Below are 17,674 nucleotides of genomic sequence, written 5' to 3' on the forward strand. Positions count from 1 at the left end.
AAAGATCCTATTGCTGACACTACCGGTCTCCCTGGTGGTCGAGTGGCATGTTTGTGTACTTTTGGCAGTGTATAGAACACTGGCGTCCTCGGGAACTGTACTGTTAGATAGGTCAGCAATTTTTCATCAATCAACCCGCTACTGCACCTAATATTGATGCAATTAACAACAGTCAAGGTGTTACCACGCGTTCAAAAAACATGAGGGGCGCAGGCCACATATCAGGAGGGGGGGGGGGGCTAAGAGGAAGACCCCCCAGACAACGACGGTTCTAAATGAGGACATTGTCTTAAATCTGAGCTCACATGTGCTCACACCCACGGAGTCTCAAGTGTTAAACAAAGGTTTGTCATTTATCCCCAAATCTACAGTTCAAAATGGATTACAACAAAACCACAGTGGATTTTTTAGATTTACGAATCTCCATTCAGGGGGATGTATTGGGAACCACTCTTTTTCAAAAAATTGCGGACAGAAACTCACTATTACAAGCTACAAGTTGTCACCCAGCTGGCTTAAAGCGAGCGCTACCAATATCACAATTCAAACGAGTAGTTCGCAATAATAGTGACCCTGAGAAAGCCAAAGAACAGCTACTGTATATGAAAGAAAGATTCCTACAAAGAGGCTATCGACAAGCCCATATTGAACAACATCTCTCAAAATTCTGGAATATGAAACAGGAGGAGGCCCTATGCACAAGAGAACCCTCAGGGACGGAAAATCGTCTGACCTACCTGACTACATATACCGCCGATAAGAAGGAAGTACCAGGAATTGTAAGAGATCAATGGAACATAGTGACAAGTGATCCAACTTTACCATTTACTACAATGGGACCTCCCAGAGTGACCTATAGACGAGGAAGATCATTAAGGGACACTCTAGTCAAAGTGGATCCCGTGGACAGTTACAAGAAGACAACTTGGCTTCAATCTCCGAAAGTGGGTTGCTACAGATGTCTCGGCTGCACTACATGCAGTGGATTAAGCAATACCAAGACATTCTCACACCCCCATACCAACAGAAAGTGTACGATTAGATACAGAGTAACGTGCACGACAGAATTCATTGTTTATCTCTTGCATTGTCCATGTGGTCTTTTCTATGTGGGCAAGACGGTTGACACCCTCCGTATATGCATGGCCAACCATCGCTCTGCTATTAGGCTGGCAATTCGTGAAAAAGAATCAGAGCAGCCAGTTGCAAGGCATTTTGCGATGTGTGGCCATACGGTTAGTGATCTAAGGTACGTGATCATTGATCACGTGCCCAAACTCAGTAGGGGTGGTGATAGAGCCAATCTTCTATTGCAAAAAGAATCCAGGTGGATTTACAACTTGGGGACTTTATCCCCCAAGGGGTTAAATACACAATTGGATTGGCACTGTTTTCTATAATGTTAGCTAGATAGAATGATGTCTTTAGTGCTAGGGAATGTTACAGTGTTTTTAACTATCTGATGTTGCCCTATATTCTTAGCCCCAATTTAGTCCCACATTTAGGAATATATATTCTATAGTTTAAGGGAATATCTAAATATAGGGAGTAGTTTATAGGTATGTAATAATGATTTATACTGTAATTTGTGCCAACTATATCATCTGAGCAATTTTAATATCCGCAACATTCTATTTGAGTCTCCAAGCTCGTAGTACTAATACAGTGGTTGGCTTGACAACCAGGTATATACATTATACACTCGCACTACACTGAAGACTCAAATAGGAGGTATAATAAAATAGTACAACAGTTAAGCATAGAGTGTAGATAATGCCCATAATATTTATGACAGCTATTGTTTCTGTGGATGCATTGCCTAATGATTTTTGTTCCGCTTTTCAGTTGTTGACTTGGGTTGCTGGGGCAACCGGCGGACCTGCGCACTGAGTCCTGCAGGACGCCGGAGGCACTTCCGGTAATACGTGGTGATGGTGGAGGGTAATGTATAAAAGTTTGTATTGTATTTTATGTCATGTAATGGTCTGAGGACGGGGCTAACAACCCCGAAACGTCACTTTGATTAAACATATTTAATTAAGACCCGGCGAGTGCGCTCCTATTTGTTGTGTATATGCTTATCTTTGAATGCACCCCGGGCAGTTTAACTTTTTGAGAGTGTGTGCAGTGCCCTATGGACTTTGATTATATATATATATATATATATATATATATATATATATATATATATATATATAGATAGATAGATAGATAGATAGATAGATAGATAGATAGATCCTAATAGCCTGCTGTTGAATCAAAGACAGCATAAAGGACATGCCCCGATCTGGGATCGGATCTTGTAGGGGGCAGACTTTCAGTCTTCGCTCAGGCTTGGGTTAGAGATGTTCAGAATCCCTGGGCAATAGTAAATAGTGTTCCAGGGATTCAAATTAGAGTTCAAAAGTTTTTCCTCCCAGAGGCAGGTTTCTGCTTTCACGACTATCTGCAGATCAGTCAAAAGGAGAGGCGTTCTTACACTGTGTAGGAGACATGTCAGACCTGGGAGTGATTGTTCCAGTTCCAATAAAGGTCCTGGGTCTGGTTTTTTTATTCCAATCGGGTTGTGGTTCCCAAAAAAGAGGGAACCTTCAGACCACATTTTAGATCTCAAGCGTTTAAACAGATTTTCTTAGTGTACCGTCCTTCTAGATGGAAGCTATTCGTTCCATTATTTCCTTGATCCAAGAGCATCTATTTAGGGCATCAGTGGATTTAAAGGACGCATACCTTCATGTGCCATTCCCAAGTTCTAAGGTTGGCATTTCTGGACAAACGCTACCAGTTCGTGATTCTTCCTTACAGCTAGCAAGTTTACCCTTGGACATGGCGTTATCCTTCCTGTGGTCTCACGGGTGGAAGGTAAATTTGGAAAAGAGTTCCTTAGTCCCAGCCACGGGGGTAACTTTCTTGGGAACCTTAATAGTTCCCATATCAATGAAGATTTTTCTGACAAAATGTCAGGAACTCAGAGGTTATCAATACTTGTCTAATCATTCAGTCCACTCCTCTGCCTTCAGTGGCTCAGTGCATGGAGGTAATCGGGCTGATTGTGGCGGCAATGGACATCATCCCTTTTGCTTGGTTCCATCTCAGATCTATGCAGTTAAGCATGCTCAGGCAATAGATCAGAGATAATACAGATGTGTCTCCTCGAATACCACTGGAGCAGGAGACAAAGGATTCTCTTTAATGGTGGTTGTCTCTGGATTATCTCTCCCACAGATCCTGCTTCCACAGCCCATCTTGGGTGATTGTGACAACCGACACCTGCCTTCTAGGGTGGGGAGTAGTCTGGGGCTCCCTAAGGGCTCAGGGAGTTTGGACTCATCCAGAGTTGGTTCTTCTTTTAAACATTCTGGAGCTGCGAGCGATCTACAATGTTCTTCTGGTCTGGCCTCCTTTAGCCTCAGTCCAGTTTATTAGGTTCCAGTCGATCAAAATGACGTCAGTGACTTCCATCAATCATCAGGGAGGAACGAGGTGTTCCTTAGCGATGACAGAGGTATACAATATATTTCAGAAGGCGGAGGCCCATTCTTGCTGCCTGTTGGCGAGCTACATCCCAAGGTGGAATATTTGGGAGGCGGATTTCCTGAGCAGGCAGTCCTTTCATCCAGGGGAATGGGAACTCCATCCGGAAGTGTTTTCCAGATTTTTTTCTCCGTTTGTTTTTTCTTCCTTGGGCCATTGCTCTAATCAAGCAGGAGAGGGCTTCAGTGATCCTCATAGCACCGACTTCGCCTTGTAGTATTTGGTATGCAGATCTGGTGGACTTATCTCTGCCACCTTGGAGACTTCTGTTGAGGAAAGACCTTCTAATTCAAGGGCCCCTCCTTCACCCAAATCTTTTTTTCTGAATCTGACTGCTTGGAGATTGAACACTTATTATCCAAGCGGGGTTTTACTGTCTCGGTCATTGTGACCATGATTCAGGCTCAAAACCTGTTTCTAGTCAAATTTATCATAAGATATGGTGTAAATATCTCTATTTGTGTGAATCCATGGGATACTCATGGAGTAGATAGGATTCCTAGAATTTTGTCTTTTCTCCAAGTTCCCTAAGGGGTAACAATTCTCTTTTTTGTTACTCAAACTCAAGCCTGGGTTCATACCAGTTACTCCTCCATGGAGTCTGAATTTAGTTTTTAAGAGTTCTTCAAGGGGCTCTGTTTGAGCCTATTCTTTCCTTTAGATATTGAGTTGTTATCTTGGAAAGTTTTATTTCTTGTTGTTATTTCTTCTGTTCGGAGAATGTCAGAGCTCTCGGTATTTCAGTATGAGTCTCCTTATCTTCTTTCCATTCAGATAAGGTAGTTTTAGGTATTAAATTAGGATTTCTTCCTAAGGTTATTTCTGATTGGAACATTAATCAGGAGATTGTTGTTTCTTTCTTGTGTCCTTATCCTTTTTATCAGAAGGAAAGACTTCTGTTCAATTTGGACGTGGTCCGTGCTTTAAAATTTTATTTTCAGGTGACTAAGGATTTTCGTCAGTCTTCTTCTTTTTTTGAGGTTTTCTCAGGAAAACGTAAGGGACAGAAAGCTACGGCTACTTCTCATTCTTTTTGGATGTAGAGTATAATACGTTTTGCATATGAGACTGCTGGACAGCGGTCTCCCGAGGGAGTTACGGCTCATTCCATGAGGGCTGTTGCTTCCTCATGGGCGTTCAAAAATGAATCTTTTGTGGAACAGATTTGCAAGGTTGCAACTTGGTCCTCTCTTCACACTTTGTCAAAGTTCTACAAATTTGACACTTTTGCCTCGGCTGAGGCAGCTTTTGGGAGAAAGGTTCTTCAAGCAGTGGTGTCTTTCATTTAGGTTCCCTGTCTTGTCCCTCCCGTATCATCTGTGTACTCTAGCTTGGGTATTGGATCCCATTAGTAATTATGATGATCCATGGACTCATCGTGTCATAAAAAAGAAAATTTATGCTTACCTGATAAATGTATTTCTTTTTTGACATGATGAGTCCATGGCCCGCCCTGTATTTTTAGACAGGTTGTGGGTTATTGTTAACTTCAGACACCTCTGCACCTTGGCTTTTCCTTTCGCTTCCTAAATTTGGTCGAATGACTGGCGTGGGAGGGAAGGGAGGAGCTATTTAACAGCTCTGCTGGGGTGTTCTTTGCCTCCTCCTGCTGACCAGGAGGTGAATATCCCATTAGTAATTATGATGATCCGTGGACTCATCGTGTCAAAAAAGAAATATATTTATCAGGTAAGCATAAATTTTCTTTTTCCAATCCCTTGCCCTGATATTTATCCCTTGTATTCTGTGCATAGTATACTATGTACAGTCCTTATTGACCACAATCAGCAAAGAGAGCTTTGGCCTCTAGTTAGGGAAACTAGAAATGTTATGTTTAGTGTTATATAATCCCTATAACCATCTAATATTTGAATAACAAGGACCCAAGAGAGCATATAGCATATGAGGGGCTAAATTGAGGACAGTGTACAATGTCTGTTTACTTACTAATTGCATACTTCTGTGTAAGCATGAATCCTCAGTGATTTAACTGGCAGTGCTATGAGGGAATTTCATGAACAGAGAAAACAAAAAGTAACTTTTCTGTTGGTTAAAGGGATACAAAAAAAAAAAAAAAAATTTGTGATTCAGAGCATACAATTTTAAATATCACTTTCATGAGAGATGATTTACAACAGAGAAATTCTTGGCAGGGCCCTCTATCCCTTGCATATTAGACCGATATCTTTAGCGCTGCGGAACCTGTTGGCCCTCTACAAATAACTAATAATAATAATAAGATAAGTTTCCAATTTACTTCTATTATCAAATTTGTTTTGTTCCCATGATATTCTTTGTTGAAGAGATAGGTTGGTGTCTGGAGCACTACATGGCAGAAAATAGTGCTGTAATCTGTAAAATGCTTGCAAAACTGCTGCCATATAGTGCTCCAGAAATGGGCAGGCTCCTAAGCATACATTCCTGCTTTTACATAACATACCTAAATAATTTTAGCCAGGTATTATAAAAAAGCATCCTACTAGGAGCTAAGCAATAGATGATGCAGCCAGTGCAAAAGCCCAACATGGGCCCTCCCTCAGCCTGTCACCTACAGCTACCTGCAAGGCTGAAGTATCTCAGCAGGCTTTAACTAGGACTTTCAACTACCTAATTATCTGTAATTCTAGCAACCAGCCCCAGCACTCCCTTCTTATCCCTGACCTTCATGTCCCTGCTTTTCTGAAGGTAAGGGCTGCAGGAGCAAACTTCAAAGAAGAGAGAGGGAGAGGGGAGAATGAAGGTGGTGCGGTGGCTTTCTTAAGACCTGAAGTTTTATTTGGCAATACGTAAGCCAAACACTTGAGATATTATTACAGTTTATTGTGGACATTAAGGGTGTTGCAGGGGCATGTGTCTGATCTGAAATGTATTTTGGGCACATTGTTGGTAAAAAGAAGGTACAGGCACCATATATTGCAAGGGGGTGCAGGGGGTCTATTTCTTACTGCATGACTCCCAAACTTCAAAGAAGAGAGAGGGGAGAATGAAGGTGGTGCGGTGGCTTTCTTAAGACCTGAGGTTTTATTTGTCAATACGTATTTTGCAAAATATAATTTAGTTGAAATATTTTTTATTAATGTTTCATAACTAGTACATCATATCAATTCAGTATGCAACTGTACAATAATAGACACTCCCATACAAATAGGTATATGGATACATAGTACATACTGTACATTTTTCTGAATTTCCAATAATTGTCATTTTTTCCCCCAACTCTCAACATTCTCCCCCCACCCCCCTTCTCACCTATTCTAACAAAAATTTCCAAACTAGGTTTAATGATTAACTAAGAACCTTTCCCGTCGAGCAGTGCTGTTTTTTAGTGATCTTTGAATAAACTTTTTCCATGGTCATATGGGATTTTATACTACACGGCTTATATAAATCACCAGAGGCTCCCTGAGTTTCTATGATTATATCAGACCAACTCATCGAACTATGTCTACTCAAAATCCAGTGAATCCATATATTTTGGAAGCTTTTTGAATTACCCTGCACCCATGCTGCTGATTCAGACATAGTGTATATATTCTCAATTTTATCAAGTATTTCGCACCATTCCGGCACTCCCACCTTCCACTTCTTAGCTATGCACATTCTGGTAGCTGTGCATATTATGTTAATCCATTTGTTAGTAGCCGAGTTTAGTGAGTCTAAAGGAATGTGGAGCAGGGCTTTTGCAGCTGAGAGTGTGATTGAGTCGTCTAGTGTATTCTTAATCAGCTGCGCTACTTTATCCCATATAGGTTGTATCAATGGGCATCCCCACCACATGTGTAAGTAAGTGCCTATCCCTGTGCAGCCTCGGTAGCATAATCTATTACTCTGGGGGTCAAAATGTGAGGTTTTTAGTGGTGTGAGGTACCAGCGGTATGCGGTTTTTAGCGAATTTTCAATGAGATCAGCCCCTACTAGATTTTTGCTTTGTGAAAAAAATATCTGTCTCCACTCATCTTCAGTATATGTTAATTCTAGATCTTGTTCCCAACTATTGTGCAGCTTTTGTTTTGTGGTGTTTTTCGCCTCTTGGATAGCCAGGTTTAGTCTCGTGATCATTTTTTTGTTCCTTCCAGGTGTCAGTATCATTTGTTCTAAGGTAGTGTTTGAGGAGGAAGAAACACCCTGTCTGTATTTATGTATAGCGTGTGTAATTTGATGATATAAAAACCAGTGCAGTGTAATGGGGCTAATTTTATCCCTCAATTGTGTGTATGTCAGCAATTTCCCCTTATCTATAAAATCTGCTACCCGATATAGACCCTTGTTTTCCCATTTAGCTATTTGTGTTTGAAAGTCTGATGGGAGTAGCACCCCCAATGGTATTATGGTTGTTTGTGATGAGAGTAATTTCAACGTTTTAGTCAATGATCTCCACACTACTCTAGAGTGCTCTGTAATTTGTAGAATAGCCAATGTTTGCACTTTTGTGGTAGACGGGCTCCATAGTATGTCTCCTGGGTTGTTTAGGCCTCCAATATCCGCCTCGACATTGGGCCACGTCATTTTCTTACAGTCTTTACCTAACAATGCGCATTGCGCAAGCCTGGCCGCATGGTAATAATCTCGTAGATTAGGGACCCCTATTCCTCCCAATTGTTTATGTAGTTTTAATAGGTAAGCGGGTATTCTAGTTGATTTGTGTCCACGAATAAATTTGAGAAATTCGGACTGCAGTTCTTCTAAGTCCTTTAGTGGGACCTTAATAGGAAGGGCTCTAAATAGATATAACAATCTTGGCAGGACATTCATCTTTATTGCCGATTGTCTCCCTATCCAAGAAAAGTTACCTTTTTTCCATTTATTTATATCTGTCTTTATAGTTTTGTACATCGGGGTATAATTTGCCTTGTACAAAGCTTCTGGCGTGTCTGTGATATTAATTCCTAGGTATTTAAGGGAACGGTTGGTCCATTTAAAGTCAAAATTAGTTTCTATCAGTTTCCGTGTATGTTCTGGTAACGATAGAGGAAGTGCTTCGCATTTTTCAGTATTTATTTTGAAACCAGAAACTTTAGAAAAATCGTTTAAAATATGATAGAGATTAGGTAGGGACATCAGTGGTCTAGTAAGCGACAGCAGAATATCATCTGCAAATAAAGTTAGTTTATAGTCCCCTCTATTTAACCTAACCCCATGAATGTCTATGGACTTTCGTATACACGCTGCCAGAGGTTCCACGCACAGAGCGAATAATAGTGGCGATAGTGGGCACCCTTGGCGCGTTCCGTTTAGTATCTGGATAGGTCTAGATTGATAACCCGCCGCTCTAATTGTTGCTGTTGGATTAGAGTAGATATTTTTAATCGCTTCTATGAATCCGCTACCAAAACCCAAATGTTCCAAGACCGCCACCATGTACACCCAATCTACTCTGTCAAACGCCTTCTCCGCGTCCAAAGCTAGGAGCAGAGAAGGCGTTTTTGTAGCTTTCAAATATTCGACCAGGGCTAATGTGCGCCGAATATTATCAGGTGCCTCTCGATCTTTAATAAAGCCCACTTGGTCTGGGTGAACTAATGAAGGTAGGAAATGTTTAAGTCTGTTTGCTAGGATTTTTGTGAAGATTTTCACATCCTGATTTATTAATGAGATTGGCCTGTAATTATGTACTAATTTGGGATTTTTCCCCGGTTTGGGAATGACAATAATTTTAGCCTGAAGTAATTCCGGGGGGATTGGTGTGCCTTTCAGAATATCATTACAAAATTTGTGAAGATGAGTGGTTAGGTCCGCTTTTAATAATTTATAATAATCCCCAGAAAATCCGTCAGGGCCAGCCGCTTTACCTATTTTGAGTTCCTTGATAGCATTTGCTATTTCTACTATAGTTATCTCTTCATCTAAAGCTTTTGCGTCTTGTTCGTCAAGTTTAGGAAAATCTGCTGTCTCTAGTAGACTCTGTCTAAGTTGTGTTGTCTGAGGTGAGTGGGAGACTTTTTTCCCGTCATATAGGGATTCATAATATTGAGCAAAGCATTCCACAATTTCTTGCGGTTGGGATGTCAGTGTGCCATTTGGTTTTTGTAATTGTGCTATTGTGAAGGATTTTGTTTTTTCCCTTAATCTATTAGCTAAATACCTATCCGGTTTGTTTGCATATAAGAAGTAATAAGACTTTAATTTGTTTATAGCTCTCATGGAGTTGTCAGTTAGAATTTTGGCGAGCTCTTTTCTTTTACTGGTTAGGGTTGTGTAGGTTAATTGGGATTGTGTGTTTCGGTGTGACTTTTCTAATTCTTCAATTTCTTGTTGTAGAGTAATAATCACAGACCTGGTTCTTTTCATAAATAAATTTTTTTCTTTTATAAGCAGCCCTCTAAGATAAGGTTTGTGAGCAGCCCACACCATTGCTGGTTTAATTGCGGGAGTAACATTAAAGTTCCAGAATTCTCTGAGACCATTGAGAATTCTGGTGCGGATGTCTGGTTGTTTTAATAGCATAGGGTCATATGTCCATGATTTCTGTCTGTTAACGTCAATGAGTCCCTTCAATTGAATCTGTACTATAGAGTGGTTAGGTAGCATTATCTGGCTAATATATATATAATCAAGTTTGGTGTAGATTTTATGAGCCGGAGAGTAATATGTGTGATCATTAGTCTGGCCATAGAGTGTCGTCCAGGTGTCGACTACATTATGAGATTCCAGCGTCTCTCTGATAGCCTTAGTAATAAAGTTAAGTCTACATTGTTTGTTCGATAATTTAGTGTTACTAGTTTCTCGCAATATCTTTAAGTTCACGTTAAAATCTCCGGCTACTATCATCAGGGTCTGCGACCACTGGGTCAGTAAATGTGAAAGCTTAGTGAAAAAGACATGTTGTTGCTCGTTAGGTGCATAAATATTGCAAAGTGTAATTTGTGTGCCTTGTATATTACCTCTCAGTATGAGAAATCTACCCTCCTTATCTTTTATCACTTCTTCTTTTGTAAATGGTAGGGAATTGTGAAGAAGAATTGACACTCCTCTCTTTTTTGCATCGGACGTGGAATGGTAGTGTTGTGTGTAGTGTTTATTCCAATATGCGGGTGTTTGATTATGTGCGAAATGGGTTTCTTGTAAGAAGATAATTTTGGCCTTCATGTTGCTATACTGGGTGAGTGCTATTTTTCTCTTTACATTGGTGTTTAGACCTCTGACATTGTGGGAGATTATCTGTAAATTAGACTCCATCTACTAGTATCCTCTCCCTCCCCCCCCCTTGTACCTGAATACCACTTCTGTGTTGGTGTTGTAGGTTGGCTGTCACTGCCTTCTGGCCCATTTTGGCATGGAGAAACTTTCTTGACCTCTGCTCGACGGTACTTGGAACAATAAAACAAAACCAATCATTAAACAAAGTTAATTTTGTAAACGAAAAAATCACAATAAAATCAAAATATAATTTAAAGGGACATTCCAGCCAAAATTCAATCCACATGGATGCATTTTAGTATTGAATATAAGCATTTTTGTAATATACATATATTATAAAAGCTATAGCTGTTTCAAAAGTGTATTTAAAGTGAAGGTAAACTTTCACGAATGAGTGCCTGGTTTTTAAAAATACTATAAACACCTTACTGACTAAGGACGTGTCAGGCACGTCCTCATTTGGATGTCAGTTAATGACCAAGGACGTGCCTGACACGTCCTCTGGGGTTTAAAGCACTGGAAGCGATCGTGATCGCTTCCAGACACTCTCAGGGTATTGCAGTGATGCCTCGATATTGAGGCCTCACTGCAATACCCTTTTTTACCCACTGATGCAGAGAGGGCCACTGAAGAATCTTTTGAGCAATTTTCTGGCATTATGGGGTCTATACAAGCCAAACACTTGAGATATCATTACAGTTTATTGTGCACATTAAGGGTGTTGTAGGGGCATGTGTCTGATCTGAAATGTATTTTGGGCACATTTTTGGTAAAAAGAAGGTACAGGCACCATATATTGCAAGGGGGTGCAGGGGGTCTATTTTTACTGCATGACTCCAAAACTTCAAAGAAGAGAGAGGGAGAGGGGAGAATGAAGGTGGTGCAGTGGCTTTCTTAAGACCTGAGGTTTTATTTGTCAATACGTATTTTGCAAAATATAATTTAAAGGGACATTCCAGCCAAAATTGCAATCCACATGGATGCATTTTAGTATTGAATAACAGAATTTATGCTTACCTGATAAATTACTTTCTCCAACGGTGTGTCCGGTCCACGGCGTCATCCTTACTTGTGGGATATTCTCTTCCCCAACAGGAAATGGCAAAGAGTCCCAGCAAAGCTGGTCACATGATCCCTCCTAGGCTCCGCCCACCCCAGTCATTCGACCGACGGACAGGAGGAAATATATATAGGAGAAATCATATGATACCGTGGTGACTGTAGTTAGAGAAAATAATTCATCAGACCTGATTAAAAAACCAGGGCGGGCCGTGGACCGGACACACCGTTGGAGAAAGTAATTTATCAGGTAAGCATAAATTCTGTTTTCTCCAACATTGGTGTGTCCGGTCCACGGCGTCATCCTTACTTGTGGGAACCAATACCAAAGCTTTAGGACACGGATGAAGGGAGGGAGCAAATCAGGTCACCTAAACGGAAGGCACCACAGCTTGCAAAACCTTTCTCCCAAAAATAGCCTCCGAAGAAGCAAAAGTATCAAATTTGTAAAATTTGACAAAAGTGTGCAGTGAAGACCAAGTCGCTGCCTTACATATCTGGTCAACAGAAGCCTCGTTCTTGAAGGCCCATGTGGAAGCCACAGCCCTAGTGGAGTGAGCTGTGATTCTTTCAGGAGGCTGCCGTCCGGCAGTCTCATAAGCCAAACGGATAATGCTTTTAAGCCAAAAGGAAAGAGAGGTAGAAGTCGCTTTTTGACCTCTCCTTTTACCAGAATAAACAACAAACAAGGATGATGTTTGTCTGAAATCTTTAGTAGCCTCTAAATAGAATTTTAGAGCACGGACAACGTCCAAATTGTGTAACAAACGCTCCTTCTTTGAAACTGGATTCGGACACAAAGAAGGTACAACTATCTCCTGGTTAATATTTTTGTTAGAAACAACTTTAGGAAGAAAACCAGGCTTAGTACGCAAAACCACCTTATCTGCATGGAACACCAGATAAGGAGGAGAACACTGCAGAGCAGATAACTCTGAAACTCTTCTAGCAGAAGAGATTGCAACCAAAAACAAAACTTTCCAAGATAGTAACTTAATATCTACGGAATGTAAGGGTTCAAACGGAACCCCTTGAAGAACTGAAAGAACTAGATTTAAACTCCAGGGAGGAGTCAAAGGTCTGTAAACAGGCTTGATCCTAACCAGAGCCTGAACAAATGCTTGAACATCTGGCACGGCTGCCAGTCGTTTATGAAGTAAAACAGATAAAGCAGAGATCTGTCCCTTTAGAGAACTTGCAGATAATCCTTTCTCCAAACCTTCTTGTAGAAAGGATAGAATCTTAGGAATTTTTATCTTGTTCCATGGCAATCCTTTGGATTCACACCAACAGATATATTTTTTCCATATTTTATGGTAAATTTTTCTAGTTACAGGCTTTCTAGCCTGAATCAGAGTATCTATTACAGAATCTGAAAACCCACGCTTTGATAAAATCAAGCGTTCAATCTCCAAGCCGTCAGTTGGAGGGAAACCAGATTCGGATGTTCGAATGGACCCTGAACAAGAAGGTCCTGTCTCAAAGGTAGCTTCCATGGTGGAACCGATGACATATTCACCAGGTCTGCATACCAAGTCCTGCGTGGCCACGCAGGAGCTATCAAGATCACCGAGGCCCTCTCCTGATTGATCCTGGCTACCAGCCTGGGAATGAGAGGAAACGGTGGGAATACATAAGCTAGGTTGAAGGTCCAAGGTGCTACTAGTGCATCTACTAGAGTCGCCTTGGGATCCCTGGATCTGGACCCGTAGCAAGGAACTGTCATGACTGCCTAAGTTCTTTGCTTTATCCTTTGTATAGCTGTGTCTTTTCACACTTACATAATCTCCTCCCCATCAAGCTGTTTAAATTTCCCTCCTACTCATACCAAATTGCTTGATTGATGAATCCAGCTTCTCACCCTCAAACTTCCTTGCAACCTTTGAGACAGACGCAGCTCACCTCTCTACCAAACACAGGACCGGAACCGGCAAGCGGTGACGTCACACGCCATCGCACACGCTGCAAATCCCCAGACTCTGCAGGGGAACTACTCTGTGTCCAGACACCACTCACCCATTACTTCTATAGTAACTTTAAAAAGCGCTTCCTTCACTCCTGTACCGCAGTAAGTTACCAATATTCAACATTTACTCCAGACATGTCTCAGAACTTTTAGTTAAGATGCCTTCGTATTCAAATGCGCTAATATTTACCTAACTTCGTTATTTGTCAGTCTCAGTACCTTAAAAAGCTCAAGTGTCATTAGCTGTATTTTGCCTTTTTCTTGTACTGTTATCTGTGCTGCCAATTATGATCAGATACTATCTGTTTAACTCTTTAACCTTGCAATTGCATGTTATTATTTAAGTGGGAACCAGTTTGTCAATACTGAGTGGGGCTATATGCTCTGTGGTCTCAGCCATTGTCTCACCTATCCTTATAATAAAAGTGAACTGTATCCATTGATTCTGAACCTTGCTGCCTCCCTTCACCTATACAGAATCATTGATACTTTCACAACACTTTTAAAGCTGCAGTTGTGGTCCTAAAATTCCCTCTCTCCTTTACAGGGGTGAGATTACCTTCCACAGGCTGACAATATCAATCAAGCCTTACTATGGACCCAGCAGCCTTATTAGCTCATGTAGAGAAATTAACACAAACTGTAGATAACCTCACTACAGGGTTAAATACACTACAGTTAGAAAATTCTGCTTTAAAGCAATACATCAATGATAAAATTGATACACTCACTACAAGTATTGGTTCTAGTGAACCCCAACCTAATCCTCCACAAACATTTAGTGGTATTCGTTCAGAATTTAGGGAATTCAAAAATTCATGTTCCTTATACTTCCAACTAAAACCCAAAACATATTTCAATGATCATTTGAAGGTTCTCACCACAATCTCTTATCTGCGTGGTGAACCACGTATATGGGCTAATTTGTTTTTTGAGACCAATGACCCATTGCTGTACTCATTTGATCAGTTTTTTAAAGCAATGGGACAGCTTTATGATGATCCCTACAAACAGCTGTCTGCTGAGACAGCAATGAGGTCTCTGAGACAACATAAAAGGCCTGTGGAGGACTACATCGCAGAGTTTAAGAAATGGTCCCCAGATACACAGTGGAATGACCTCTCATTACGCAATCAATTCCGCCTAGGCCTCTCAGATACTCTCAAGGATGAGCTAGCCAGACAACCCCTCCCAGATACTTTAGAACTCCTAATAGATGCAAGCATCACTTTAGATAGACGCATCAGAGAGAGACGCTCAGAAAGGTCACACTTAGAATCATCCACTAAACATACAGCTACTACCTTACCCCCACCTAAAACACCTACAAAAATTTCTGAAATTCCTATGGAACTCGGTTTCATCAGAGGTCCATTAACTCAACAGGAGAAACTAAGAAGAAAAGCTTTAGATCTCTGTATGTATTGTGGAGGGATTGATCACACTGTAAAGGACTGCTCTCAATTACAGCGTAGGAAGGGTAAGATGAACACTACAAATATATGTCTATCTGCTAAACAAACACAGTCTAATCATTGCTCCCTTCCTATCTTATTACAGTGGGATCAGCAAAGACTCAACTCACAAGCAATCCTTGACTCTGGAGCGAGCCATAATTATATAGATCACCAATTCACTACTGTAAATAAAATTCCACTTGTTAAGAAATTGGTGCCTAGTGTACTTCGATTTATTGATGGTAATGAAATAACTTCAGGACCCATCTTATACCATACCATACCATTAAGGCTCACCACACATGACCAACACACAGAGTATCTTACTTTTGATGTTATACCCTCACCTCTATATCCCATTATACTTGGTATCACTTGGTTTAAACAACACGATCCCACTATACAATGGTCAACTTCACAAGTTCTCTTTAATTCTCCATATTGTAAAGATTTGTGTCTCCATCAGGAACAAATTTTACTAGATGTTCCATTACAAATCCCCAAGGAATACATTACATTCGCTGATGTCTTTGATAAAAAAGAATCAGAGAATCTACCACCTCATAGGGTTTATGACTGCCCTATTGATCTCCTGCCAGGTGTTGATATACCTTACGGCCATATATTTCCCCTCTCAGAACCTGAGTTACAACACCTTAAAACTTATTTGGCTGATAACTTAAAGAAAGGCTTTATACGTCCTTCCACCTCCCCAGCTGGGGCTGGTATATTTTTTGTTAAAAATAAAGATCAGTCCCTAAGACCCATTATTGATTACAGAGAACTAAACAAGCGTACAATAAAAAAACGCTATCCTTTGCCTTTAATTCCCCAACTCCTTGATAGATTACAAGATGCTACTATATACACTAAATTGGATCTCAGAGGGGCTTACAACTTAGTACGTATCAAGGAGGGTCATGAATGGCTTACAGCATTCCGTACACGTTACGGCTTATTTGAATATACTGTGATGCCATTTGGCCTCTGTAATGCCCCGGCTACTTTTCAATACTTTATAAATGACATTTTTAAGGATTTTTTGGATTTATTTATGGTGATATATTTGGATGATATACTCATATTCTCTACCTCACGTACAGAACACATCAAACATGTTACCCTAGTATTAACACGGTTGAGAGAAAATTCTCTATATGTCAAACTAGAAAAATGCTTATTTCACTCCAAAGAAATAAAATTTCTAGGTTATATTGTATCACCCCAAGGTATCCAGATGGATAATGATAAGATATCGGTAATCCAAAATTGGCCTTCCCCAAAAAGTAAAAAGGATATACAAAGGTTCATGGGTTTCGCCAATTTCTACAGGAAGTTTATTAAAAATTTCGCTGATTTGACAAGACCATTAACTAACTTGACCAAATCTGATACACACTTTCGATGGAACGATGATTTAGAACAAATTTTCAACTTTTTAAAAAAGGCTTTCACTACGGCCCCTATCCTCCAATTCCCTAATTCTAAGTTACAGTATATCCTGGAAGTGGATGCATCTAATTATGCTTTGGGAGCAATCCTCTCCCAGAGGTTGACTCCTAAGGACCCTCTACACCCTGTCGCCTTCTATTCACGAATACTTAATTCAGCTGAAATCAACTACCCAATTGGGGATAAAGAACTGTTAGCAATCAAGACTTCATTAGAACAATGGAGACACCTTCTGGAAGGGACCAGTCTTCCAATCTTGATCTACACGGATCACAAAAATCTAGAATACTTACAATCTAATAGGACTCTTAGTGCACGGCAGGTCCGTTGGAACCTATTCTTGGCTAGGTTTAATTATCTTATCACCTACCGTCCTGCAAACAAGAACAAGAAGGCTGATGCCCTCTCAAGACACTTGGTGGACCAAGTTCCGCATCCAAACCTCTCACCCTTAATTCCTCTAGACAGGTTCTTAGCTTTAACTGTAGAACAAAACAATCAGTTCAAATCGGCACAACAGGCTGACTCAAATAAACCATTACAGGTCTTGGATTTACACACGGATGGGTTGTATTATCACCAACAACAAATCTATGTACCCAACAGTCTCAGACCAACAGTCTTAAAAACTTTACATGACTCCCCATCTGCTGGACATATGGGCATAAAGAAAACTCAAGAATTAGTCTCCAGATACTTTTGGTGGCCAACTTACCTCTCCGATATCGCGGATTACGTTAAGACCTGTATGATCTGCGAAACTACTAAAAAAGGGAGGACTCCCCCGTACGGAAAATTGATCCCCTTACCGACTCCTGACCGTCCTTGGAGAGACATAGCTATCGACTATATAGTCGACCTGCCTATCTCAGAAAGGAATAACACCATATTAGTAGTCGTGGACCTATTTAGTAAAATGGCACATTTTGTGCCCTACCATAAACTCCCAACTTCTTCTGAAACCATTTCCTTAATGATCCACCATGTGTTCAAGTATCACGGACTCCCGAATAGTATCACCTCAGATAGGGGTACTCAATTTACCAGCCACTTCTGGAAACAACTTTGT

General features: G+C 40.6%; 1 protein-coding gene across 1 annotated transcript in view; it reads left to right on the forward strand.

Moving 5' to 3' along the window:
• Window positions 1-377: 377 nt before the first annotated feature.
• LOC128663283 (P43 5S RNA-binding protein) overlaps window positions 378-17,674 on the forward strand; it is a 33,203-nt gene continuing 15,906 nt past the window's right edge. The window contains exon 1 of the mRNA XM_053717541.1: window positions 378-1,235. Within this exon, the coding sequence (XP_053573516.1) occupies window positions 378-1,235 (858 nt within the window). The remainder of the gene's footprint in view (window positions 1,236-17,674) is intronic.

This window comes from Bombina bombina, chromosome 1 (genome assembly GCF_027579735.1).
Source record: "Bombina bombina isolate aBomBom1 chromosome 1, aBomBom1.pri, whole genome shotgun sequence".
NCBI lineage: Eukaryota > Metazoa > Chordata > Amphibia > Anura > Bombinatoridae > Bombina > Bombina bombina.